Source organism: Natator depressus, chromosome 21 (genome assembly GCF_965152275.1).
Source record: "Natator depressus isolate rNatDep1 chromosome 21, rNatDep2.hap1, whole genome shotgun sequence".
In the NCBI taxonomy this organism is placed as follows: domain Eukaryota; kingdom Metazoa; phylum Chordata; order Testudines; family Cheloniidae; genus Natator; species Natator depressus.
In genome coordinates this window covers 4,985,577-5,006,500 of record NC_134254.1, presented here as the reverse complement: position 1 = coordinate 5,006,500, position 20,924 = coordinate 4,985,577, and the positions used below count along the sequence as shown (strand labels likewise).

Below are 20,924 nucleotides of genomic sequence, written 5' to 3'. Positions count from 1 at the left end.
GTCCTGCCTGCTGCTCGCCTCAAATCAGGAGACTTTACAGACTGGTTTGACGGGAGAGGTGGACCGTCCCAGTTGTTAGGAAGAGACGTAGAGGATAAGAAATGAACCAGGTTGGGGGCGGTGCTGGCAGGGCTCCGAGAGCAGTGGGGATGACAGATGAGTAATTTTGTCCCTTCTGTTTTATTGCAAAGCTTGTGCTTTCCCACAATGCATATGGGGGTCAGGATTCCTCCAACTGCACCAGCTGCAAGAAGTGACCCAAGTTGGCAAGAGCCATGGGTCTGCTGAGGGGAATTACTGTACCATAAAGGTGAAAGCAGAGCACTTTTATCTTCTTCTGCTCAGGATCCTCATGTCTGTCCCATCTTGAAATGGGAACTGGAAGTGATTTAGAAGATGATATTCAATAACTTCTTGGTCCACCGCAGCTTTTGCGGGTGGTACTTCTGCTTCCTCTGCTGAATTTCACTATTTTTATCAATTATGAGCAGTCTTCCAGTAACTACACACGCTTTTCACTCTTCCTTTGGAGGTGGAATATGTCCCTTTAGTTCCTGCCTGTGGAATAATCATGAACTCACTTCTGATTTTCCCTCTCACTCTGGTCTTTCAGTCAAGCTCTTTTCTATAATGGGGTGGGGATGAGAGTGTTACAAATGAGTAAAAGATTCAGAAAAGCAATCGGCCGTTAGCTCTTGCAAAGTAACACACTAAATAGGGAGCCTAAATTGTCCAATGATTTTTGGTTGCCCAAAATAAGATGCTTAAAGGGGCTTGATTTTAATTCTGGGTGGTGGATGTTTGTAAATTACCGTTGTGATCCTGACTACTCCCTTCTTGGGGAGGCATCACCTCATTGTACGGCGTCTGGAGCTTGGAGCAACCCCCACGCTCAATGTGAAGGTGCGTTTCTGTTCTGTTTGCTGCTTCCCTTTGTCTCGCTCGGTGCGTCAGACACGCAAAAGGATTTAAATAGATACCCCAAGAACTTTGAGACAAGCCACCAATTCAGCAAATTCCAGAGCTGGGGACTAAACCTCCAGGGAGACTCACCGGGCCAAAGTCACTGCTGGCAAGAGGAGCTCCTTTAACTTCAGCGGCATTGCATCCACTCGTACCAGTGGTGAATGATTCTGTGAGTGCAGCCGGGTAATGTTCATGCTGAAAGAATTGCTACAGGTGACAAGAGGACGTGAGAATGTAGAAATACTTATGAAATTGAAGTAAAAGACTTGTCAAAGGCAATGGCTCATTGGGTAAACTGCCCATTTCATCCCACACGTGCGTTAGAGTCTAAAGGGTTTGTTATGCTTTCCCTTTCAGCCACGTGCGTAAGCCCAGAAGTGGAGAATGGAAGAACAAATGGGGTACAGCGTGCCTACAGACCCAGCTCCTGTGAGGGGCCCACAGTTTGGCGTCTACTCCTTGCACAAGCTCCTATCACAGGATTTAAGATGAAAGACAAGCTCACCAGTGCAACAGAATGAATAGCAGGGAATTAAAGCTCCATTTAATTAGACACATGGTGAAATAAATGCTTTTGAAAATATAGGCATTGTATGCGCACTCTGCGCTTGTGCACACAGATATACCCCCCACGAGGAAAATATTGCGGGGGTTGGGGAGAAAAGCATCTGTCTGAATCCCGAGGCACTCTTGACATGAATCACAAAAACTGGAAACTAATATCTACGCTCCCGTCACACACACAGAGAGAAACACATAAACCTCTGTCGCCAATCCCTACCCCTCGCTACACACTCAGTCAACAGAAAAGATTTGCAGTGGGTACTGGAAAGGCCAACAAGCCTGAACTGTTTCAGACCAAGTGCAAGGAGTAGATCCCAAACTGTGTGCCCCTCACAGGAGCTCTCCTGCCAGCCCTGCTCTCTTTGTCACCGAGAGGGAGCCATCTGGGGCCTCTGCTCCCCACAAGAGGAGCAGTATGGAACCCCGTGGGATGTGGTTTTAGGCAGGCTTGCACGATAGTGTTTGCAGTGGAGAGGTTAAAAGCAACACCATAAACTCTCTTCCCAGAAACTTGTAGGGAGTCAGTGCAGAGCACAGGCACCAAGGGCCCACTGAAGAGCACTGCCTGCCGGGCAGGCTGACACCTTCTGCACCTTTTCAATTTCAGAGGTTCTCTGCATCGCCCCAGAAATCCAGAATGGAAGAAAAGTAGCTGGACGTGGACCTGTCTACAGACCCAGGGACACGGTTAGGTTTGAATGTGATCCTGGCTACACCCTGAACGGCAGCCGTCAGATTCAGTGCCGAGATGAAGGAACCTGGGATCCTCCTGTTCCAGCCTGCACACAGAGTGAGTGTGAATCAAGGTTGACTGCAGGGTAACTGAGACGATCAACATCTGGTAGGGATGTGCCTGGATGCAAAAAAACAAACAAACCGTCCTTTGAATCTAGGGGTCACTTTTCAGCTGTGAATGGGGAACATACAAATATCCGCCCACCCCCTAATCTCTTGAGTGTGCTCGTCCCTGTGATAGCTGATCCCCTGCATCCTGCCCTGCCCTCCTGACAGGGAGAAATCTGGCAATGGTCTGTCTCACTAAGCATCCTAAAGCTGTGAATGGAAACACAAATCAGCAGAACTCGTCCCGCTCTCCACAAATTATATTTTGGATTTGCTTTCCCACAATGCATTTGGGGGTCAGGATTCCTCACAGTGCAGCAGCTGCGAAAAGTGACCAAGGTTGGCAAGAGGGGACCTGCTGAGGGGAATTTTTGTAACTTAAAGTTGAAAGCAGAGCACTTTTATCTTCCTCTGCTCAGGATCCTCACGTCTGTCCCATCTTGAAATGGGAACTAGAAGTGATTTAGAAGATGATATTCAATAACTTCTTGGTCCACCGCAGCTTTTGCGGGTGGTACTTCTGCTTCCTCTGCTGAATTTCACTATTTTTATCAATTATGAGCGGTCCTTCCAGTAACGACAGATGCTTTTCACTCTTCCTTTGAACGTACTTAGATTGTACTTAGATTTTCAGAAAGCCTTTGACAAGGTTCCTCACCAAAGGCTCTTTCGTAAATTAAGTTGCCATGGGATAAGAGGGAAGATCCTTTCATGGACAGAGAACTGGTTAAAAGACAGGGAACAAAGGGTAGGAATCAATGGTAATTTTTCAGAACGGAGAGAGGTAACTAGTGGTGTTCCCCAAGGGTCAGTCCTAGGACCAATTCTATTCAACTTATTCATAAATGATCTGGAGGAAGGGGTAAACAGGGGGCTGGCAAAGTTTGCAGATGATACGAAACTGCTCAAGATAGTTAAGACCAAAGCAGACTGTGAAGAACTTCAAAAAGCTCTCACAAAGCTAAGTGATTGGGCAACAAAATGGCAAATGAAATTTCATGTGGATAAATGTAAAGTAATGCACACTGGAAAAAATAACCCCAACTATACATACAATATGATGGGGGCTAATTTAGCTACAACTAATCAGGAAAAAGATCTTGGAGTCATCATGGATAGTTCTCTGAAGACATCCACGCAGTGTGCAGCGGCAGTCAAAAAAGCAAACGGGATGTTAGGAATCATTAAAAAAAGGGATAGAGAATAAGACGGAGAATATCTTCTTGCCCTTATATAAATCCATGGTGCGCCCACATCTTGAATACTGCGTACAGATGTGGTCTTCTCATCTCAAAAAAGATATACTCGCATTAGAAAAGGATCAGAGAAGGGCAACTGAAATGATTAGGGGTTTGGAACGGGTCCCAAAGGAGGAGAGATTAAAGAGGCTAGGACTTTTCAGCTTGGAAAAGAGGAGACTAAGGGGGGATATGATAGAGGTCTGTAAAATTGAGTGGTGTGGAGAAAGTGAATAAGGAAAAGTTATATACTTGTTCCCATAATATAAGAATTAGGGGCCACCAAATGAAATTAATGGACAGCAGGTTCAAAAAAAATAAAAGGAAGTTCTTCTTCACACAGAGCACAGTCAACCTGTGGAACTCCTTGCCTGAGGAGGTTGTGAAGGCTAGGACTATAACGGGGTTTAAAAAAGAACTGGTTAAATTCATGGAGGTAAAGTCAATTAATGGCTATTAGCCAGGATTGGTAAGGAACAGTGTCCCTAGCCTCTGTTTGTCAGAGGCGGGTGATGGATGGCAGGAGAGAGATCACTTGATCATTACCTGTTAGGTGCCCCAGAGTGAGTGACCCTGGCATTGGCCACTGTCGGTAGACAGGATACTGGTCTGGATGGACCTTTGGTCTGACCCAGTATGGCCGTTCTTATGTTCTTATGAAGGTGGAATACGACCCTCTAGTTCCTGTACGCTGAATAATCATGGAACCATTTTTTGTTTTTCCCCCTCACACTGGTATTTCAGTCAAGCTCTTTTCTGTAATGGGGTGGGGACAAGATTGTTACAAATGAGTTAAAGATTCATAAAAAACAACAGGCATTAAGTACTTGCAATATAACGCACTGAATAGTGAGCCGATATTGTCCAGTGATTTTTGGTTGACTAAAATAAGATGCTTAAAGTAGCCTGATTTTTGGGGCTGGGTGGGTGGGTGATGAGTGTCTGTAAATTACCATTGTGATCCTGGCTCCTCCCTTTTTGGGGAGACATAACTTCATTGTACAGTGTCTGCAGCTTGGAACTGCTTCCTCCTTCAATGTGAAGGCGCGTTTCTGTTTTGTTAGTTGCTTCCCTTTGCCTCGCTTGGTGTGTCAGACACACACGAGGGTTTAAATTGAGACCATGAGAACTTTGAGACAAGCCACCAATTCAGCAAATTTCACAGTTATGGACTCCAATGAAACACACGGGCTAAAGTCACTGCTGACAAGAGGAGCTCCTTTAAGTTCAGTGGCATTGCATCCACTTGGAACAGTGGTGATGGATTCTGCGAGTGCAGCTCAGTAATGTTCATGCTGAAAGAATTGATAAAAGTGACAACAGGATGTGATAGTATAGAAATAGTTATGAAATTGAACTACAGTAAAAGACTTGCCAAAGGAAATGGTTCAGTCCATTCCATCCCACGCCTGCGTTAGAGTCTAAAGGGTTTGTTATGCTTTCCCTTTCAGCAACATGCGTAAGCCCAGAAGTGGAGCATGGAAGAACAAATGGGGTACAGCCTGCCTACAGACCCAGAGACATGGTTGTGTTTGAATGTGACCCTGGTTACACCTTGAGTGGCAGCCCTAGGACTCAGTGCCAAGCTGATGGTAGATGGGATCCTCCTGTCCCTGTCTGTGAAAGATGTAAGTGTGACTAAGGCTTTGATCCCATTGTGATGAGTCAGATCTGGCAGGGCTGAGCCGGGAGGCCAAAAGGACTGTGGGATTAGTTTGAGATCTGACAAGGGAAATGCAAATATCTGTTTAGTTATCCCAGTGTTCCCTGTGTTCCTCTCCATTGTATCTGGGCTTTTCCATTCTCCAAAAAGATCCCTGAAAAACTGAGTCCTGGTCCGTTTTATCCACTTAACCTCCCTCCCAAGTTAAGGGAACTTGTGGGTGGGCCCTACCAACGAATAAATAGTCCCAAAGTGGCAGCATTTCCCATATAAACACAAAATATAGAGTGGAAATGGCTCTTGGACCCTTACTTAGGCATCTGGGAAATGTTTGGGGGTTACAAGAAGCATAACTGAGTCATCATTCTTTATAGGCATTTGGGGGGATGTGAATGGATGGAGGTATGTGATCTGCATTTGTCTCACTGCTGTTGTGTTGGGCATGACTCAACACAAGCATGTGGATATTTTCCCTTCTGGAGATCAGCCTGCATCAGCTCTGCTTCAGTTAAAGCTCTCCTCCCTCCCTGCAGCGGTGCAGTGTGTCTCTCCTCCAGCCATCGCCAACGGGAAGCCCAGTGGCCAGGCCTTGGCAGTGTTCACCAGTGGAATGTCTGTAAATTACAGCTGTGAGCCTGGCTACTCCGTAACTGGGCAGGCATCTATTTATTGTTCGGCATCCGGAACCTGGAGCTCTCCCCCTCCTCGGTGTGAAGGTGCGTTTATGTTCTGTTACCTAGAACTAAGAGGAAGAAGCTCCTACCACAGAATGTAACTCAAAAGACAAGGTCACAAGTGCAACTAATTTAACAGCAAGGAATTAAAACTCCGTATAATTAGACACAGGGTGAAATAAATGCTTTTGAAAATAAATGTGCTGTATGCAAACTCTGCACTCCTGTGCATACATACACACCACATTCGTGAAACATTAAAAGCTGCAGCTGTCTGAAACCCGAGGCACCCTTGACATAAATTAGAAACACTAGCAACTAATCTCCACACTCCCCTCACACTCACAGACAGGCACACTATCCCCACTCTTGTCTTGTTACATGCGAGTAAAGAGGAAAGTGTGTCCCCCAAAGGCGAACAGGCCAGTATTGTTAAAGACCATGGTGCCAAAATGAGGGTACCTCACAGGGAGCTCTCCCACCAGCCCTGCTCTCTCTGTCACTGAGAGGGATTACTCTGGGGACTCTATTCACCACGAGAGGAGCAGTAGGGTACCTCGTGGGATGTGGTTTTAGGCAGGCTTGGGCTATACTGTTTGCATTTTAGAGGTTAAAAGCAACACCATAAACTCTTCCCAGACAGTCCAGAGCACAGGTGCGAAGCGCTCACTGAACAGCAGTGCATGCCAGTGCATGCTGATGCCTTCTGCGGCTTTTCAATTTCAGAGGTTCTCTGCATCGCCCCAGAAATCCAGAATGGAAGAAAAGTAGCTGGACGTGGACCTATCTATAGACCCAGGGACATGGTTAGGTTTGAATGTGATCCTGGCTACACCCTAAACGGCAGCCGTCTGATTCAGTGCCAAGATGACGGAAACTGGGATTCTCCTGTTCCAGCCTGCACACAGGGTGAGTGTGAATCAAGGTTGACTGCAGGGTAACTGAGATGATCAACATCTGGTCGGGATGTGCCTGGATGCAAAAAAATAAACATCCTTTGAATCCGGGAGTCACTTTTCAGCTGTGAATGGGGAACATACAAATATCATCCCACCCCCTAATCTCTTGAGTGTGCTCGTCACTGTGATAGCTGATCCCCTGCATCCTGCCCTGCCCTCCTGACAGGGAGAGATCTGGCAATGGTCTGTCTCACTGAGCATCCTAAAGCTGTGAATGGAAACACAAAACAGCAGAACTCGTCCCACTCTCCACAAATTATATTTTGGATTCTTAAGGGAGTGAAGGGAGATTTCTAGGGTCCGAAAAGTAGCAGATTGGGAAAATCTGAGTTCCGGGGTGAAGGGGAATCGAGGTTGGTGATATTTAATCTTTTTTGGATGTGTTGCATCACCAGTGCGATGCAAGGTTTGACACAACACAGGCATCCTGGGCTTTTCCCCCTCCTGGAGACCAGCCTATTTTATGCTCTTCTTGAACAGGATTCAGATTTTCCCTGAAATATTCTTCATCCCTTCTGCCCCCGTTAGTGTTGCTGTGTCCCCCACCTCCGATCATCGTCAAAGGGAAGCACAATGCCAAGCCTTTGGCAGCTTTCCCCAGTGGAACATATGTGAACTACAGCTGTGAACCTGGCTACGCCCTCCGTGGAGAGGCTTCCATCTATTGTACCAGATCTGGAACTTGGAGCCACCCTTCTCCTCTATGTGAAGGTGAATGGATTTTCGGTTGGCTTCTTCCTTTTGTCAGTAACCCAACAGGATTGATAACGAGAGAGAGAATGTTCAGACACACCAGCTAATGCAACAAAATTCACAGCTGGGAATAGATCCCCAGGGACACACACAGGGCTATAATCTCTGCCGGCACAAGAAGCTCAGCCTCAGCCGCTCAATGAGAGTAAGAGAGAACTTAAGTATCTTGAATCAATGGGATGTCGTATCAGTTTGTGAAGGGCTTGAGTCCTTTAACAGATGATGCTCTATGTGGATATTAATTCCGTTGGGCATTGCTGAACCTATAGAGTCATATTCTTTCAGGCCAGAACCCACGATTGGGACCCTTTCGTCTTTCGCTGACAGTACTACTGAAAAATGGCACATTTTAGCATCCTGGGAGTAGGGCAGCCCAAGGATGGATATTAGGACCTGAGGTAAACAGGGCAGGTGCATATGTTGTTTTAGTTGATTCGGAAATAGAGATTCTTGTGCCAGTGGTAAGTTTGGCCGTGTGTGTGTGTTATTTGAGATTCGGTCTCCAGCTATGGATTTTGTTGCATTAGCACCTTTGTCTCATCGTTCTCTTTCCCTCGGCTTCAATCCTAGTGTAACACCTGGAAGAATATTTATAAAGCAGATCTGCAGTTGTTTCTCTGTAACTGTTGTTGTATCTACCTGCACCTGACGTGGTACATGCCAGCAGAGTAGATATGGTTCTTTTTTTCTCATATGTATTTCCTTTCTTCCTAGAGGGCTGTGGAGTCCCAACGAGGTTAAGCTTTGCTGAGCTGAAGAGCGAGTATAAAAATCAGTCTTCCTTTCCTGTTGGGAAGACTATAAACTATACTTGCCGGCCTGGATACAGTAGACACCCGCATATGCAATCCACTGTTACATGCCTTGAAAATCGAACATGGTCAGAAGCACTCAAGTTCTGTAAAAGTGAATATCATTATGAATTTTGTTTCCATTGTTCAGTAAAGGTCTTAATGGCCTTAACATTTTGCAGCGTGGACACAACTAATGTGCCTTTAAATAGTTAATAGTCATTCGTAAAGTTCTCTCTAGCTGTGCCTTTTCTGGGCCTTCTAAATGTCTTCTTTGTGGAGTGTGTTAAATATGGACAGATCCCTGGGATCATTGTTGCACTGAAAGAGAGCATCCTAATCCTAGCCTTGTTCTCTATCAGAGAAATCGTGTGGTCATCCAGGAGAGCCGGAGAACGGCAGAGTTATTGTAACAGATATCCATTTTGGGTCAACCGTCAACTTCACGTGTGAAGAAGGGTAAGTTTCAGACTGCCTGAGCTGACTACTTGTGCTTCGCTTATAGCTGTGGAACACAAATGGATATCCTCATATTCTCCCAACTCCTGAAAGCAGTTTACTCTTCCATACTAAAGCAGCCCTCCATCTTCTTGGCTCAATCAATATAATTTTTATATGCGAGGAAAGACAGATTGGAATAAGTCTCCCTCTTTTCTTCATTCATGCTCTGCCATTGATTGTACAAACTTTAGTTGCAGTTTTGGCCAGCTGAATGCTCTGCCTGCACGTGCTGGCTGAGCACAGATGTCTCCTGTGGAGAGTAGGATCCAAGTGACCAGGGCAAACCTTGGAATCTCTTGGATTTTACCCCTGCTTGGACATGGGAACAGTTCTTCTTCTGAATAATTGGATCTGGCTGTTTTCCCATATGGAGTTGGGTGGAAGGGTTATCACTGACTAACTGCCCACCTGCCAGACTGATGAGGTGTCTCCAAAGGGAAACCCTGCCGGGGAAGGTGCCCGAGTGAGAATGCTGGGGATACAGTGGCAGAAGAGGGCGTCATATGCCCTCTCCATTTGAAGATGAGGACTGTGCTTCAGGGGTCTGAGAAACAAAGGTCTGCAGCTGTAGCGCTGGCTTGTGCACTTGTAGAGCATGTCCTATGTGGGGGCGAAAGGGAAGAACCTGTGACCACAGAAAGTCTCATTTCACTGACACTGCCTGTAACGACAGCTGGCTGCTGAACTCCAGAGCCAGCTCAGCTGAGGTTTGCTGTATAGCGTCTGTGTTTTGGACCTCTCTGCTGGGGTGGGGTGTTACTTCTGCATGCATTACAACAGTCATGATTGACTTAATTTAATTATCTCAAGCTAGCCAGACCCCAGCTGGGTCTGCCTGGCCCACTCCCTCAAAAACTTATCTCATCGGTTATGAGAAAATCAAAACCCCTCTCGATCAGGCATAATAATACCCCTCCGCCAGCAACCTGCCAGAAAGTGCTGGGAGAAAATGTTGTTACTTGTTTGCGTATGGCTTGTGATTCCATGGAGGAGAATGATTCTGCTGATGTGGTAAGTAGGACTTGAGGGCACAGGAAGGACATTTGGATCCCCTGGCTCAAAGAATGCCAGCTCATTGGGCCTACACTGGATTCTGTTCCGTGGTGTAATTCTACAGAAGGCTGGGGAGTTCTGAGTTGGCAAGGAGCCTTTTCTCTTATGATCATCACTCAGTAGTCAGTGGTGTTGGTCCCCATCTGCTGTGGCTGGGGAGAAGAGCTTCACAAATAATTGAGCTTCACAGGAGAACTCATATACCAAAGGAATAGGTAAGAACTAATAACCCCCTTTGCCTAACTCCAGGCACCGGTTGATTGGACAGCCTTACAGACGATGTGAGATTTCTGGCATGCATGTTGCATGGAGTGGTGGTGATCCCATTTGTGAGCGTAAGTAGGTCACAATTGTCTGTCCATGTGGTTATGTGCCCTCTTCTCTCTTTTCTGCTTGCCTCACAAATGTTAATTAAGAGGGAGGAAAGAATTATAATCTCCACTTTACAGAGGGAGAAATGAGGCACAGAGATTAGTGAGTTATCTGGATGATACATGGAGTTGGTCAGTGGCACAGCCAAAAATTTAATCCAGATCACCAAGTCCCGAGCCAGGACTTTAACCACAAGAGCCTCTCAGGGTTATAGGCATGAGGAGGATTGTACACAGGACACTGCTTGAGGAGAGAACCCTTGCAAAGTTGCCATGAAGGGACCTACGCTGTTACCAGTGTATCTCCATCTCCTCCTCACAGGGTGGCCCTCCACATTTCCCACAACAATCTGCAGTTTCAAGTAGGAATAATATAGGCTAGTGCAACAAGTTACAGGGAAAATCTTGAGAGCCTAAAAAAGGCTTGAGAGCTGTCTAGGCTGCGAAGATGTTTTTCTTCCTCTCTGGCCCTGTGTTTCAGCTAAAGCGTTTCTTTTTCAGAGGTTAGATGCCCAGCCCCACAAATCCAGAATGGAAGAAGAGTATCTGGTGATAGACATGTCTATTTATATAATGACAGTGTTACCTTTGAGTGCGATCCCGGCTACACCATGAAGGGTCACAGTCTGAGTCAGTGCCAAACTGATGACACGTGGGATCCACCTCTGCCAGTCTGTGAGCCAGGCAAGTGTCAAAACTCTGATTTGTTTGTATTCTGCATCTAGAAACAGGTTTCCCGTCTGTCTGATCCGCGAGCACCTTCAACGCTAACCCCGTCTGGATCTGTCCTGCCTGCTGCTTGCCTCAAATCCAGAGACTTTACAGACTGGTTTGAGGGGAGAGGTGGACGGTCCCAGTTGTTAGGAAGAGACGTAGAGGATAAGAAATGAACCAGGTTGGGGGCGGTGCTGGCAGGGCTCCGAGAGCAGTGGGGATGAGTTATTTTGTCCCTTCTGTTTTATTGCAATCCTTGTGCTTTCCCACAATGCATTTGGGGGTCAGGATTCCTCCAACTGCACCAGCTGTGAGAAGTGACTCAAGTTGGCAAGAGCTATGGGTCTGCTGAGGGGAATTACTGTACCATAAAGGTGAAAGCAGAGCACTTTTATCTTCTTCTGCTCAGGATCCTCATGTCTGTCCCATCTTGAAATGGGAACTGGAAGTGATTTAGAAGATGATATTCAATAACTTCTTGGTCCACCGCAGCTTTTGCGGGTGGTACTTCTGCTTCCTCTGCTGAATTTCACTATTTTTATCAATTATGAGCAGTCCTTCCAGTAACTACACACGCTTTTCACTCTTCCTTTGGAGGTGGAATATGGCCTCTAGTTCCTGCACGTGGAATAATCATGAACTAACTTCTGATTTTCCCCCTCACACTGGTCTTTCAGTCAAGCTCTTTTCTATAATGGGGTGGGGATGAGAGTGTTACAAATGAGTAAAAGATTCAGAAAAGCAATCGGCCGTTAGCTCTTGCAATGTTAGACACTAAATAGTGAACCTAAATTGTCCAGTGGATTTTGGTTGTCCAACTGAGATGCTTTAAGGAGGCCGATATTTTTTCTGGGTGGTGGATGTTTGTAAATTACCGTTGTGATCCTGACTACTCCCTTCTTGGGGAGACATCATTTCATTGTACAGTGTCTGGACCTTGGAGCAACCCCCACACTCAATGTGAAGGTGCGTTTCTGTTCTGTTTGCTGCTTCCCTATCGCTCGGTGCGTCAGACACACAAAAGGATTTAAGTAGACACCACAAGAACTTTGAGACAAGCCACCAATTCAGCAAATTCCACAGCTGGAAACTAAACTTCCAGTGAGAGACATGGGCCAAAGTCACTGTTGGCAAGAGGAGCTCCTTTAAGTTCAGTGGTATTGCATCCACTTGTACCAGTGGTGAATGGTTCTGTGAGTGCAGCTGGGTAATGTTCATGCTGAAAGAATTGCTACAGAGGATGTGAGAGGATGTGAGAATGTAGAAATACTTATGAAAGTGAAGTAAAAGACTTGTGAAAGGAAATGGCTCAGTGGGTAAACTGCCCATTTCATCCCACAAGTGCATTAGAGTCTAAAGGGTTTGTTATGCTTTCCCTTTCAGCCACGTGCGTAAGCCCAGAAGTGGAGAATGGAAGAACAAATGGGGTACAGCGTGCCTACAGACCCAGCGACATGGTTGTGTTCGAATGCGACCCTGGTTACACCATGAGCGGCAGCCCTGAGACTCAGTGCCAAGATGATGGTAGATGGGATCCTCCTGTCCCTGTCTGTGAAAGATGTAAGTGTGACTAAGGCTTTGAGGTTGATCATCTTTGATCCTGTTGTGATGAGTCAGATCTGGCAGGGCTGAGCCGGAAGGCCAAAAGGACTGTGGGATTAGTTTGAGATCTGAAAAGGGAAATGCAAATATCTGTGTTGCTATCCCAGTGTTTCCCATGCTCCTCTCCAAAGTATCTGGGCTTTTCCACTCTCCGAAAAGATCCCTGAAGAACTGAGTCCTGGCCAGGTTCTCCCACTTAACCTCCCTCCCAAGTTAAGGGAACTTAGAGAAGGCCCCACCCAACTAGCCATCCAACCAATGAATGGTTCCAAAGTGGCAGAATTCTCAATGTAAACACAAAATAAACAATGGAAATAACTGTTGGAGCCTTACTAAGATGGCTGAGAACATGTCTGTAGGTGTCAAGAAGCATGACTGAGTCATCACGCTCCATAGGTATATGGGGGGATGTGAATGAGGTCGAGGGAATGGAGATAGGTAGCTTTACCCTGGTGTGCGTTAGGGTTACTGCTGTCGTGTTGGGTACAACTCAAAATGAGCATGTGGATCTTTTCCCTCCTATAAATTAGCCTGCATGAGCTCTGGTTCAGTTAAGACTCTCTTCCCTCCCTGTAGTGCTGCAGTGTTCCTTTCCTCCAGCCATCACCAATGGGAAGCCCAGCGTCCGGGCCTTGGCAGTGTTCACCACTGGAACGTCCGTAAATTACAGCTGTGAGCCCGGCTATTCTCTTAATGGGCAGGCATCAATTTATTGTGCGGCATCTGGAACATGGAGCCCTCCCCCTCCTCAGTGTGAAGGTGCATTTATTTTCTGTTACCTAGAACTAAGAGGAAGAAGCTCCTACAACAGGTTTTAACTCAAAAGACAAGCTCACCAGTGCAACAGAATTAATAGCAGGGAATTAAAGCTCCATTTAATTAGACTCAAGATGAAATAAATGCTTTTGAAAATAAAGGCATTGTATGCACACTCCGCACTCCTACGTGCGTATGCACAGATATATACTCACGAGGAAAATATTTTTAAAAGCATCTGTCTGAAACCCTAACCACACTTTACATGAATTACAAAAACTAGAAACTAATATTCACGCTCCCCTCACACACACAGCAGACACACAAACCTCTGCCTCCAATCTCTACCCCTGCTACATGCTGAGTGAACAGGAAAGATTTGCAGTGTGTCCCCTAAAGGCCAACAGGCCTGTACTGTCTAACAGCAAGGACAAGGAGTAGGCTCCAAATTGAGGGTCCCTCACAGGAAGCTCTCCCGCCAGCCCTGATCTCTCTGTCACTGAGAGGGATCCCTCTGGGGCCTCTATCCACCATGAGAGGAGCAGTATGGTACCCCGTGGGATGTGGTTTTAGGCAGGCTTGCACGATAGTGTTTGCAGTGGAGAGGTTAAAAGCAACACCATAAACTCTCCCCATAAACTGGTAGGCAGCCAGTGCAGAACACAGGTGCCAAGCGCCCACTGAACAGCACTGCTTGCCGGGCAGGCTGACGCCTTCTGCACCTTTTCAATTTCAGAGGTTCTCTGCATCGCCCCAGCAATCCAGAATGGAAGAAAAGTAGCTGGACATGGACCTGTCTACAGACCCAGGGACACGGTTAGGTTTGAATGTGATCCTGGCTACACCCTGAATGCCAGCCATCAGATTCAGTGCCGAGATGACGGAATGTGGGATCCTCCTGTTCCAGCCTGCACACAGGGTAAGAGAAAATCTAGGCTGACTTCTGAGTAACTGAGATCGAAGCCCGAGCCTCTCTGCCTGGGGCCAAAGCCTGAATCCCACCAGTCAGGACTCACGTTGTGTGAATCGGTGTTGTCTCCTGAGTAACTGAGATGATCAATATCTGGTAGGGATGTGTCTGGATGCAAAAAAAAAAAACGTCCTTTGAATCCTGGGGTCACTTTTCAGCTGAGAATGGGGAACATACAAATATCCGTCCACCCCCTAATCTTTTGACTGTGCTCGTCCCTGTGATAGCTGATCCCCTGCATCCTGCCCTGCCCTCCTGACAGGGAGAGATCTGGCAATGGTCTGTCTCACTGAGCATCCTAAAGCTGTGAATGGAAACACAAAACAGCAGAACTCGTCCCACTCTCCACAAATTATATTTTGGATTCTTAAGGGAGTGAAGGGAGATTTCTAGGGTCCGAAAAGTAGCAGATTGGGAAAATCTGAGTTCCGGGGTGAAGGGGAATCGAGGTCGGTGATATTTAATCCTTTTTGGATGTGTTGCATCACCACTGCGATGCAGGGTTTGACACAACACAGGCATCCTGGGCTTTCCCCCCTCCTGGAGACCAGCCTATTTTATGCTCTTCTTGAACAGGATTCAGATTTTCCCTGAAATATTCTGCATCCCCTCTCCCCCCGTTAGTGTTGCTGTGTCCCCCACCTCCGGTCATCGTCAAAGGGAAGCACAATGGCAAGCCATTGGCAGCTTTCCCCAGTGGAGCATATGTGAACTACAGCTGTGACCCCGGCTACGCCCTCCGTGGAGAGGCTTCCATCTATTGTACCACATCTGGAACTTGGAGCCACCCTTCTCCTCTATGTGAAGGTGAATGGATTTTCGGTTGGCTTGTTCCCTTTGGTTGTAGGTGTGTCAGTCACCCAACGGGATTTAAAATGCAAGAAAGAATGTTCAAACACACCAGCTAATGCAACAAAATTCACAGCTGGGAATAGATCCCCCAGGAAGACACACAGGGATAAAATTACTGCCAGCACAAGAAGCTCAGTTGACTTCAGTAGAACTTGCGTGCTGATGCTGGTGGAGAACGCGGCTCCCTGAGTGTCAGCAGGAAGATGGAATAGTGTAGAAATACTAATAAAATGAAGTTAAAGGTATTTTGGGGGGATGTAAATGTGATGGAGGGGAAGGTAGGTCAGTAACTTTACCTCTGTTGTTTTTTTGCCTCACTGTTGTTAGGCACGACTGAAAATGAGTATGTGGATCTGATATTCAATCTGTGTTCCACTATAACCCCCGAATTCTTTTAATCAGTACTACCACATATAGACTCATAGACTTTGAGGTCAGTAGGGACCATTAGAATCATCTAGTCTGACCTCCAGCACAATGCAGGCCACAGAATCTCACCCACCCACTCCTGTAGTAAACCCCTACCTATGCCTGAGCTACTGAAGTCCTCAAATCATGGTTTAAATACTTCAGGGAGCAGAGAAACCTCCAGCCAATTACTCCACATTTTGTAGTTGTGCATTTGATTTCCTTTTAAAGTGAAGTACTTTGCAATTGTCTTTATTGACTCTCATCTTGTTGGTCTCAGACCAATTCTCGAGTTTGTCAAGGTCACTTTGAATTCTAATCCTGTCCTCCAAATTGCTCACACCGCTCCCAATTTGGTGGCATCTGCACATTTTATAAGCATACTCTCCATTCTATTATCCAAGTCATTAATGCAAATTTTGATTAGTACCAGACCGAGCGCACTGACCCCCTGCAGGACCCCACTAGATATGCCCTCCCAGTTCGACAGCAAACCATTGATAATTACTCTTTGAGTACGGTCTTTCAACCAGTTTTGCACCTACCTTATAGTAAATTAATCTAGACCATATTCTTTATCCTGTTCTTTCCCTGTTTTGACTTGTGATCCTTCCTTCTTCTTGTTAATATTATGTTGAGTATCTGGTCACCATTAACTTTTTTAGTGAAGGCTGAAGCAAAATAGGCATTAAACACCTGAACCTTCTTGATGTCATCAATTAGTTCTCCTTCCCCACTATGTAGATGACCTACAATTTCCGTTGTCTTTCTCCTTGCTCCTAATGTATTTAAAGAACCTCTTCATTTTTCCTTTTATGTCCCTTGCTATGTGTAATTCATTTTGTTCCTTAGCCTTTCTGATTTTGTCCTGTCATGCTTGCGCTGTTCTACAAAACGTTCAGGACAGAAATGACTTAATGTGTTTTTCCCCCGCAAACCAACTAAAAATGAAATGGCAGTTGCCTGCCCTGAAGAGCCTGAAGTCATTCTCCTGCTGTGTTGTGCTCTTCAATGCAGTACTGAGAGAGTGCATAAAAACTAAAGACTGAAACAGACTATGAGTTGAAATCCTGGTAGAACTCCCACTGACTTCAGTGGGCTAGGATTTTGCCCTGTATGTCTGCATTCCTCCAGCGACCAGGCAGCAAATTACACCTTGGTACAGTGGTAGGATTACATGTTTGTTCTTGTCACCTTCATAAGTGAATATAACTACACCCAGAGCCATGCCTTGGGTATAGCGAATTGGGGCGATCGCTCCGGGCCCCGTCCTTTGGGGGCCCTGCAGACTGGTGCATTTGGCCTGGTGGGGTCAGTCCCACACCTCCTAGCGATGGCCCTGATTACACCTAAAAAAATTGCAATCACATCTTCTGCAACATACTTTCTTCCTCGTCTTGAAATACTGTTTTTGCTGACCTTTATTTCAGAGATCAAATGTGCATTCCCAGAAGTTCAAGGTAGCAAGAAGGCAGTAGCGGGAACTACATATCAATTTGGAACTAATGTTACTCTGGAATGTGACAACGGTTATGTGCTGGAAGGCAGCAGTCTGATACAGTGCCAACATGACTTTACCTGGGATCCTCCTGTACCAGTCTCAAGAAAAGGAGGACTTGTGGCACCTTAGAGACTAACAAATTTATTTGAGCGTAAGCTTTCGTGAGCTACAGCTCACTTCATCGGATGCATTCAGTGTTATTTTCCACTGAATGCATCCGATGAAGTGAGCTGTAGCTCACGAAAGCTTACGCTCAGATAAATTGGTTAGTCTCTAAGGTGCCACAAGTCCTCCTTTTCTTTTTGCGGATACAGACTAACACGGCTGCTACTCTGAAACCTGTACCAGTCTGTAGATCCAGTATGTATAGAATAAATGGGAAAAATTCATGCCCTGTGTTAGGTTTCCACCTAGTGGTCAAATGACAATAGAGGTTGAAATAAGATTTGCCCTTTGCAGAATCTGCAACACAAACCCCCTGTCTATTTTGAGGCCTGCTTTACATAGAGATTTCCAACGCTTGACAGGTCTTTTTTTAAACCCAATTTAGTTAAACCAGTGCAAGTTTGTGTGCAGACAAGATAAAATGTATCTTTGGCTGTGCAGACAACACCTGTCTGGGATGGAAAAGAGATTGTATGTAAGGTTTTCAGATTTTTATTTGAACAAAGCTACACAGTTACACAAAATGAACTCAATGTGTATATGTCTCCTGAACATATCTGCATTAGTTGTTTCTAATTCCTGATCCCCACACACAGTTGCAAGGGCTTAACTAAAGGTGCTTTTTTTTTTTTTTTTAAAGCAGATTTAATCATACTATTGCAACTTTGTGTGTGGGCATTCAAAGCAATTCCAACCTGGCTTATATCAGTGTAGCCTGCACCTATAAATTATGAATGCAAGCTCAACTAAGATAAGAATTTTCAAAGAGATAAAAGCATGCCTACACAGGGGCTTGCCCCCAGTTACCTAAATTGATTTAAAGTCTGATTTAACTTAAACCAGTGTGATTTTTGTGTGTAGACAGGCCCTAAATATGGGAAGGTAAAAATCAAACTCTCTCAACTTGAGGCCTGTCTAAAATGTAATATGATATCCTAATATGGTTTGAGTTTTTTTGACTGTGTAGAGACCACCAATCAGTGTTACAACCATGGCTTTTGTTATGTTATTCTGTGTAAAACTCACTGCATTTAGGTTGGAGTTTTCAAAATATGTCTTATTCTCTACTTAAAATATTTCTCCCTATCAGTAAAAGGCAGTTCTCTAAGCAACAGCTTTGTCCTTCCAGCTTAACTCACTGTGTGTGTGTGTGTGTGTGACATGCTCCCAAGACTCAGGTGACCAAACAGCAAATGTGAAACATCGGGACAGGGGGTGGGAGGTAATAGGAGCCTGTATAAGAAAGAGACCCAAAAATTGGGACATCTGGTCACCCTACCCAAGACCCTCACAGTTGATATGTGGTTGATTTAGCAGGTAAACTGAAAGAGCTTCTTTCTTGCTCAGCCAGTCAATACAATGCTGAGCTTTCTCTTGTGCTGGAGGAGGCGATTGGGTTACAGTGGTTTATCTCCCTTTAAAAGTTGCAAGGGCCTTTCTATATAGCTGGCAATATGGGGAGGACTTTTAATAAATTTTGCTTTCTAGCTCTCACCAATAAAATCTAACATGCCTGATACAGAAAATGTTTGGATAAATATTTTTGAAGAAATCATGTGGCTGTGATTCATTTCATATTATAGTAGTTCAATTTTTTTTCCCCTCTCTACCCCCAATTCTAGGTTCCTATAACTTCATCTCAGTAGTCCTCGGTAAGTAGTTTACTAAAAAGACCTGGGGTCAGATTCACAGCTGGGGTAGACAGAAATAGCTCCACTGACTTCAGTGGACCTATGCTGATTTACCCTAGTTGAACATCTGGCCCATTGTTTCTAAACCTTCTTTATGGTAACACCCATTGTTTCGTGTTCTCTGTGTATATAAATCTCCCCTCTGTATTTTCCATTGAATGCATCCGATGAAGTGAGCTGTAGCTCACGAAAGCTTATTTTCAAATAAATTTGTTAGTCTCTACGGTGCCACAAGTCCTCCTTTTCTTTTTGCAGATACAGACTAACACAGCTGCTACTCTGAAATCTGTTATAGAGTCAGTTTCCCAGCTTTCAAACCTTTGCTTCTCCATAAGACTGCATGTGAACCAGGAAAAGTACAGTACCTCCATAATCAGACTCTTTAAAAACCTCACTTCCTGGTGGAGTTCCCTAAGGCTTGAGATTCCATTGTCTAGAACCCAACAACTGTTTTATGTCTAAAAACAGTATGCGCCAAAGCCACTTGGGCTAGGATTTTTGTCAGCTTTGTTAGCATTCTGCAAGTCTGCTGCAGGGCTTCCTCCCTAGAGCACCTGGCTCAGGTCTGGACTAGCCTAAAAAATTAGCTCAGTTTCACTGTGTTGGTAAGGGGTATGAAAAATCCACACCTGAATGGAGTTGGTAAGCTGACCTATGTCCCTGCATAGACAGCGCAAGATCAATGGAAGAATTCTGCCGTTGACCTGGCTAGCACCTTTTGGGGAGGTAAATTACGTACACAAATGGATAGGTAGCATCTACACTAACATGCCACAGGGGTGCAGTAGCTTGGGTTTTTCATATACTGGAACATAGCTGATCTCATCATTTCAAGCAGTCTGAAGTGCTCTCGGTTTTAGATACTGGGTTGTGAATCGTGACCCATTTGTGCATGGTGTAAATCTCCTTTTGCTTGTGCCACTATGAATCCACATATTATACTTAAATACTAATAGGTGGTCTTATTCACAGTGAACTTTTTGAATGTAGTAATGTTATGACTTTGCCTAAAGATCAAAATCTGAAAAGGACACAGTATGAAATGTTAACTTTGTAAACACAGACAATAACTCAGGATTCAGAAACCCTTGTGGGTACAGATAGAGGAATACCATGACCTCTTAACTTTGCTTGGGATATTGAGAGTTAATTAAAAATCTGCAAAGGCCAATAATACTATTTCTGTGTTTCATAAGCCCATTTGTCAGACTAATTCAGTTCTCTCCTTGTTGTCTCTCAGGGATCGCAGGTGGGGCACTGCTGCTTCTCCTGGTTACCATCATTATCTCGAGGATTATGTCTAAGCAGAATGCAGGGTGAGGGATTTTTCTAAATTTCCATTCATTTCAATATATGTATGAACTGTTGTTTGGTTCCACAGTTTAATACTGGCCAAACATTTCATTAAATGACTCATGATCTCCATTTGCAACAATGGGACAAGAGAAACAGGTAATCACTAGTGTAATTTTGTGAGTCTGCAGGTAGTAATAGTTTAGTGTTCTTCACATACCCATCTTTTTATATAATATTTAAAAACTTCTCTCCCTCCTCATCTCTTTGCTCTGGAAGAAGCATTATTATAATGTATTTTTACAAAAATAAACAAACCCTAAACATTCTTCTGTCACCAGGATATTAGCATGATACAAAGAAATAAGGCCCATGATGGATTTTTCCCCTTTAGATCTGAAAGGGTTTTTTGTTTTTGTTTTTTTGGGGGGGCATCTCTGTAATATACTACAGTTTGAAGAGAGGGAGGGAAAGGATGTAAAGTTTGTGGGGGTTTTTTCTGCTTTTTTATGTTTGAAATATCAGCGATGTAACGTGGTTCTCTCAGGTTTTCTGGGACTAGGAATGGAAGTAGTTTTGAGAATATATATTGTGAG

At 45.0% G+C, this 20,924-nt stretch overlaps 1 protein-coding gene and 1 long non-coding RNA gene across 2 annotated transcripts in view; one reads left to right on the top strand and one right to left on the bottom strand.

Annotated features, from left to right (window-relative positions):
* CR1 (complement C3b/C4b receptor 1 (Knops blood group)) overlaps window positions 1-17,308 on the top strand; it is a 52,394-nt gene extending 35,086 nt beyond the window's left edge. The window contains exons 27-40 of the mRNA XM_074936299.1: window positions 2,138-2,318; window positions 5,061-5,239; window positions 5,808-5,990; window positions 6,675-6,857; window positions 7,436-7,618; window positions 8,375-8,566; window positions 8,814-8,910; window positions 10,255-10,340; window positions 10,878-11,060; window positions 12,474-12,650; window positions 13,269-13,451; window positions 14,185-14,367; window positions 15,043-15,225; window positions 17,109-17,308. Coding sequence (XP_074792400.1) covers window positions 2,138-2,318; window positions 5,061-5,239; window positions 5,808-5,990; window positions 6,675-6,857; window positions 7,436-7,618; window positions 8,375-8,566; window positions 8,814-8,910; window positions 10,255-10,340; window positions 10,878-11,060; window positions 12,474-12,650; window positions 13,269-13,451; window positions 14,185-14,367; window positions 15,043-15,225; window positions 17,109-17,308 — 2,393 coding nt within the window. The remainder of the gene's footprint in view (window positions 1-2,137; window positions 2,319-5,060; window positions 5,240-5,807; window positions 5,991-6,674; window positions 6,858-7,435; window positions 7,619-8,374; window positions 8,567-8,813; window positions 8,911-10,254; window positions 10,341-10,877; window positions 11,061-12,473; window positions 12,651-13,268; window positions 13,452-14,184; window positions 14,368-15,042; window positions 15,226-17,108) is intronic.
* The window catches only part of LOC141975653 (uncharacterized), a 75,611-nt gene that overhangs the window by 49,330 nt on the left and 5,357 nt on the right, over window positions 1-20,924 (bottom strand). The window lies entirely within an intron of this gene.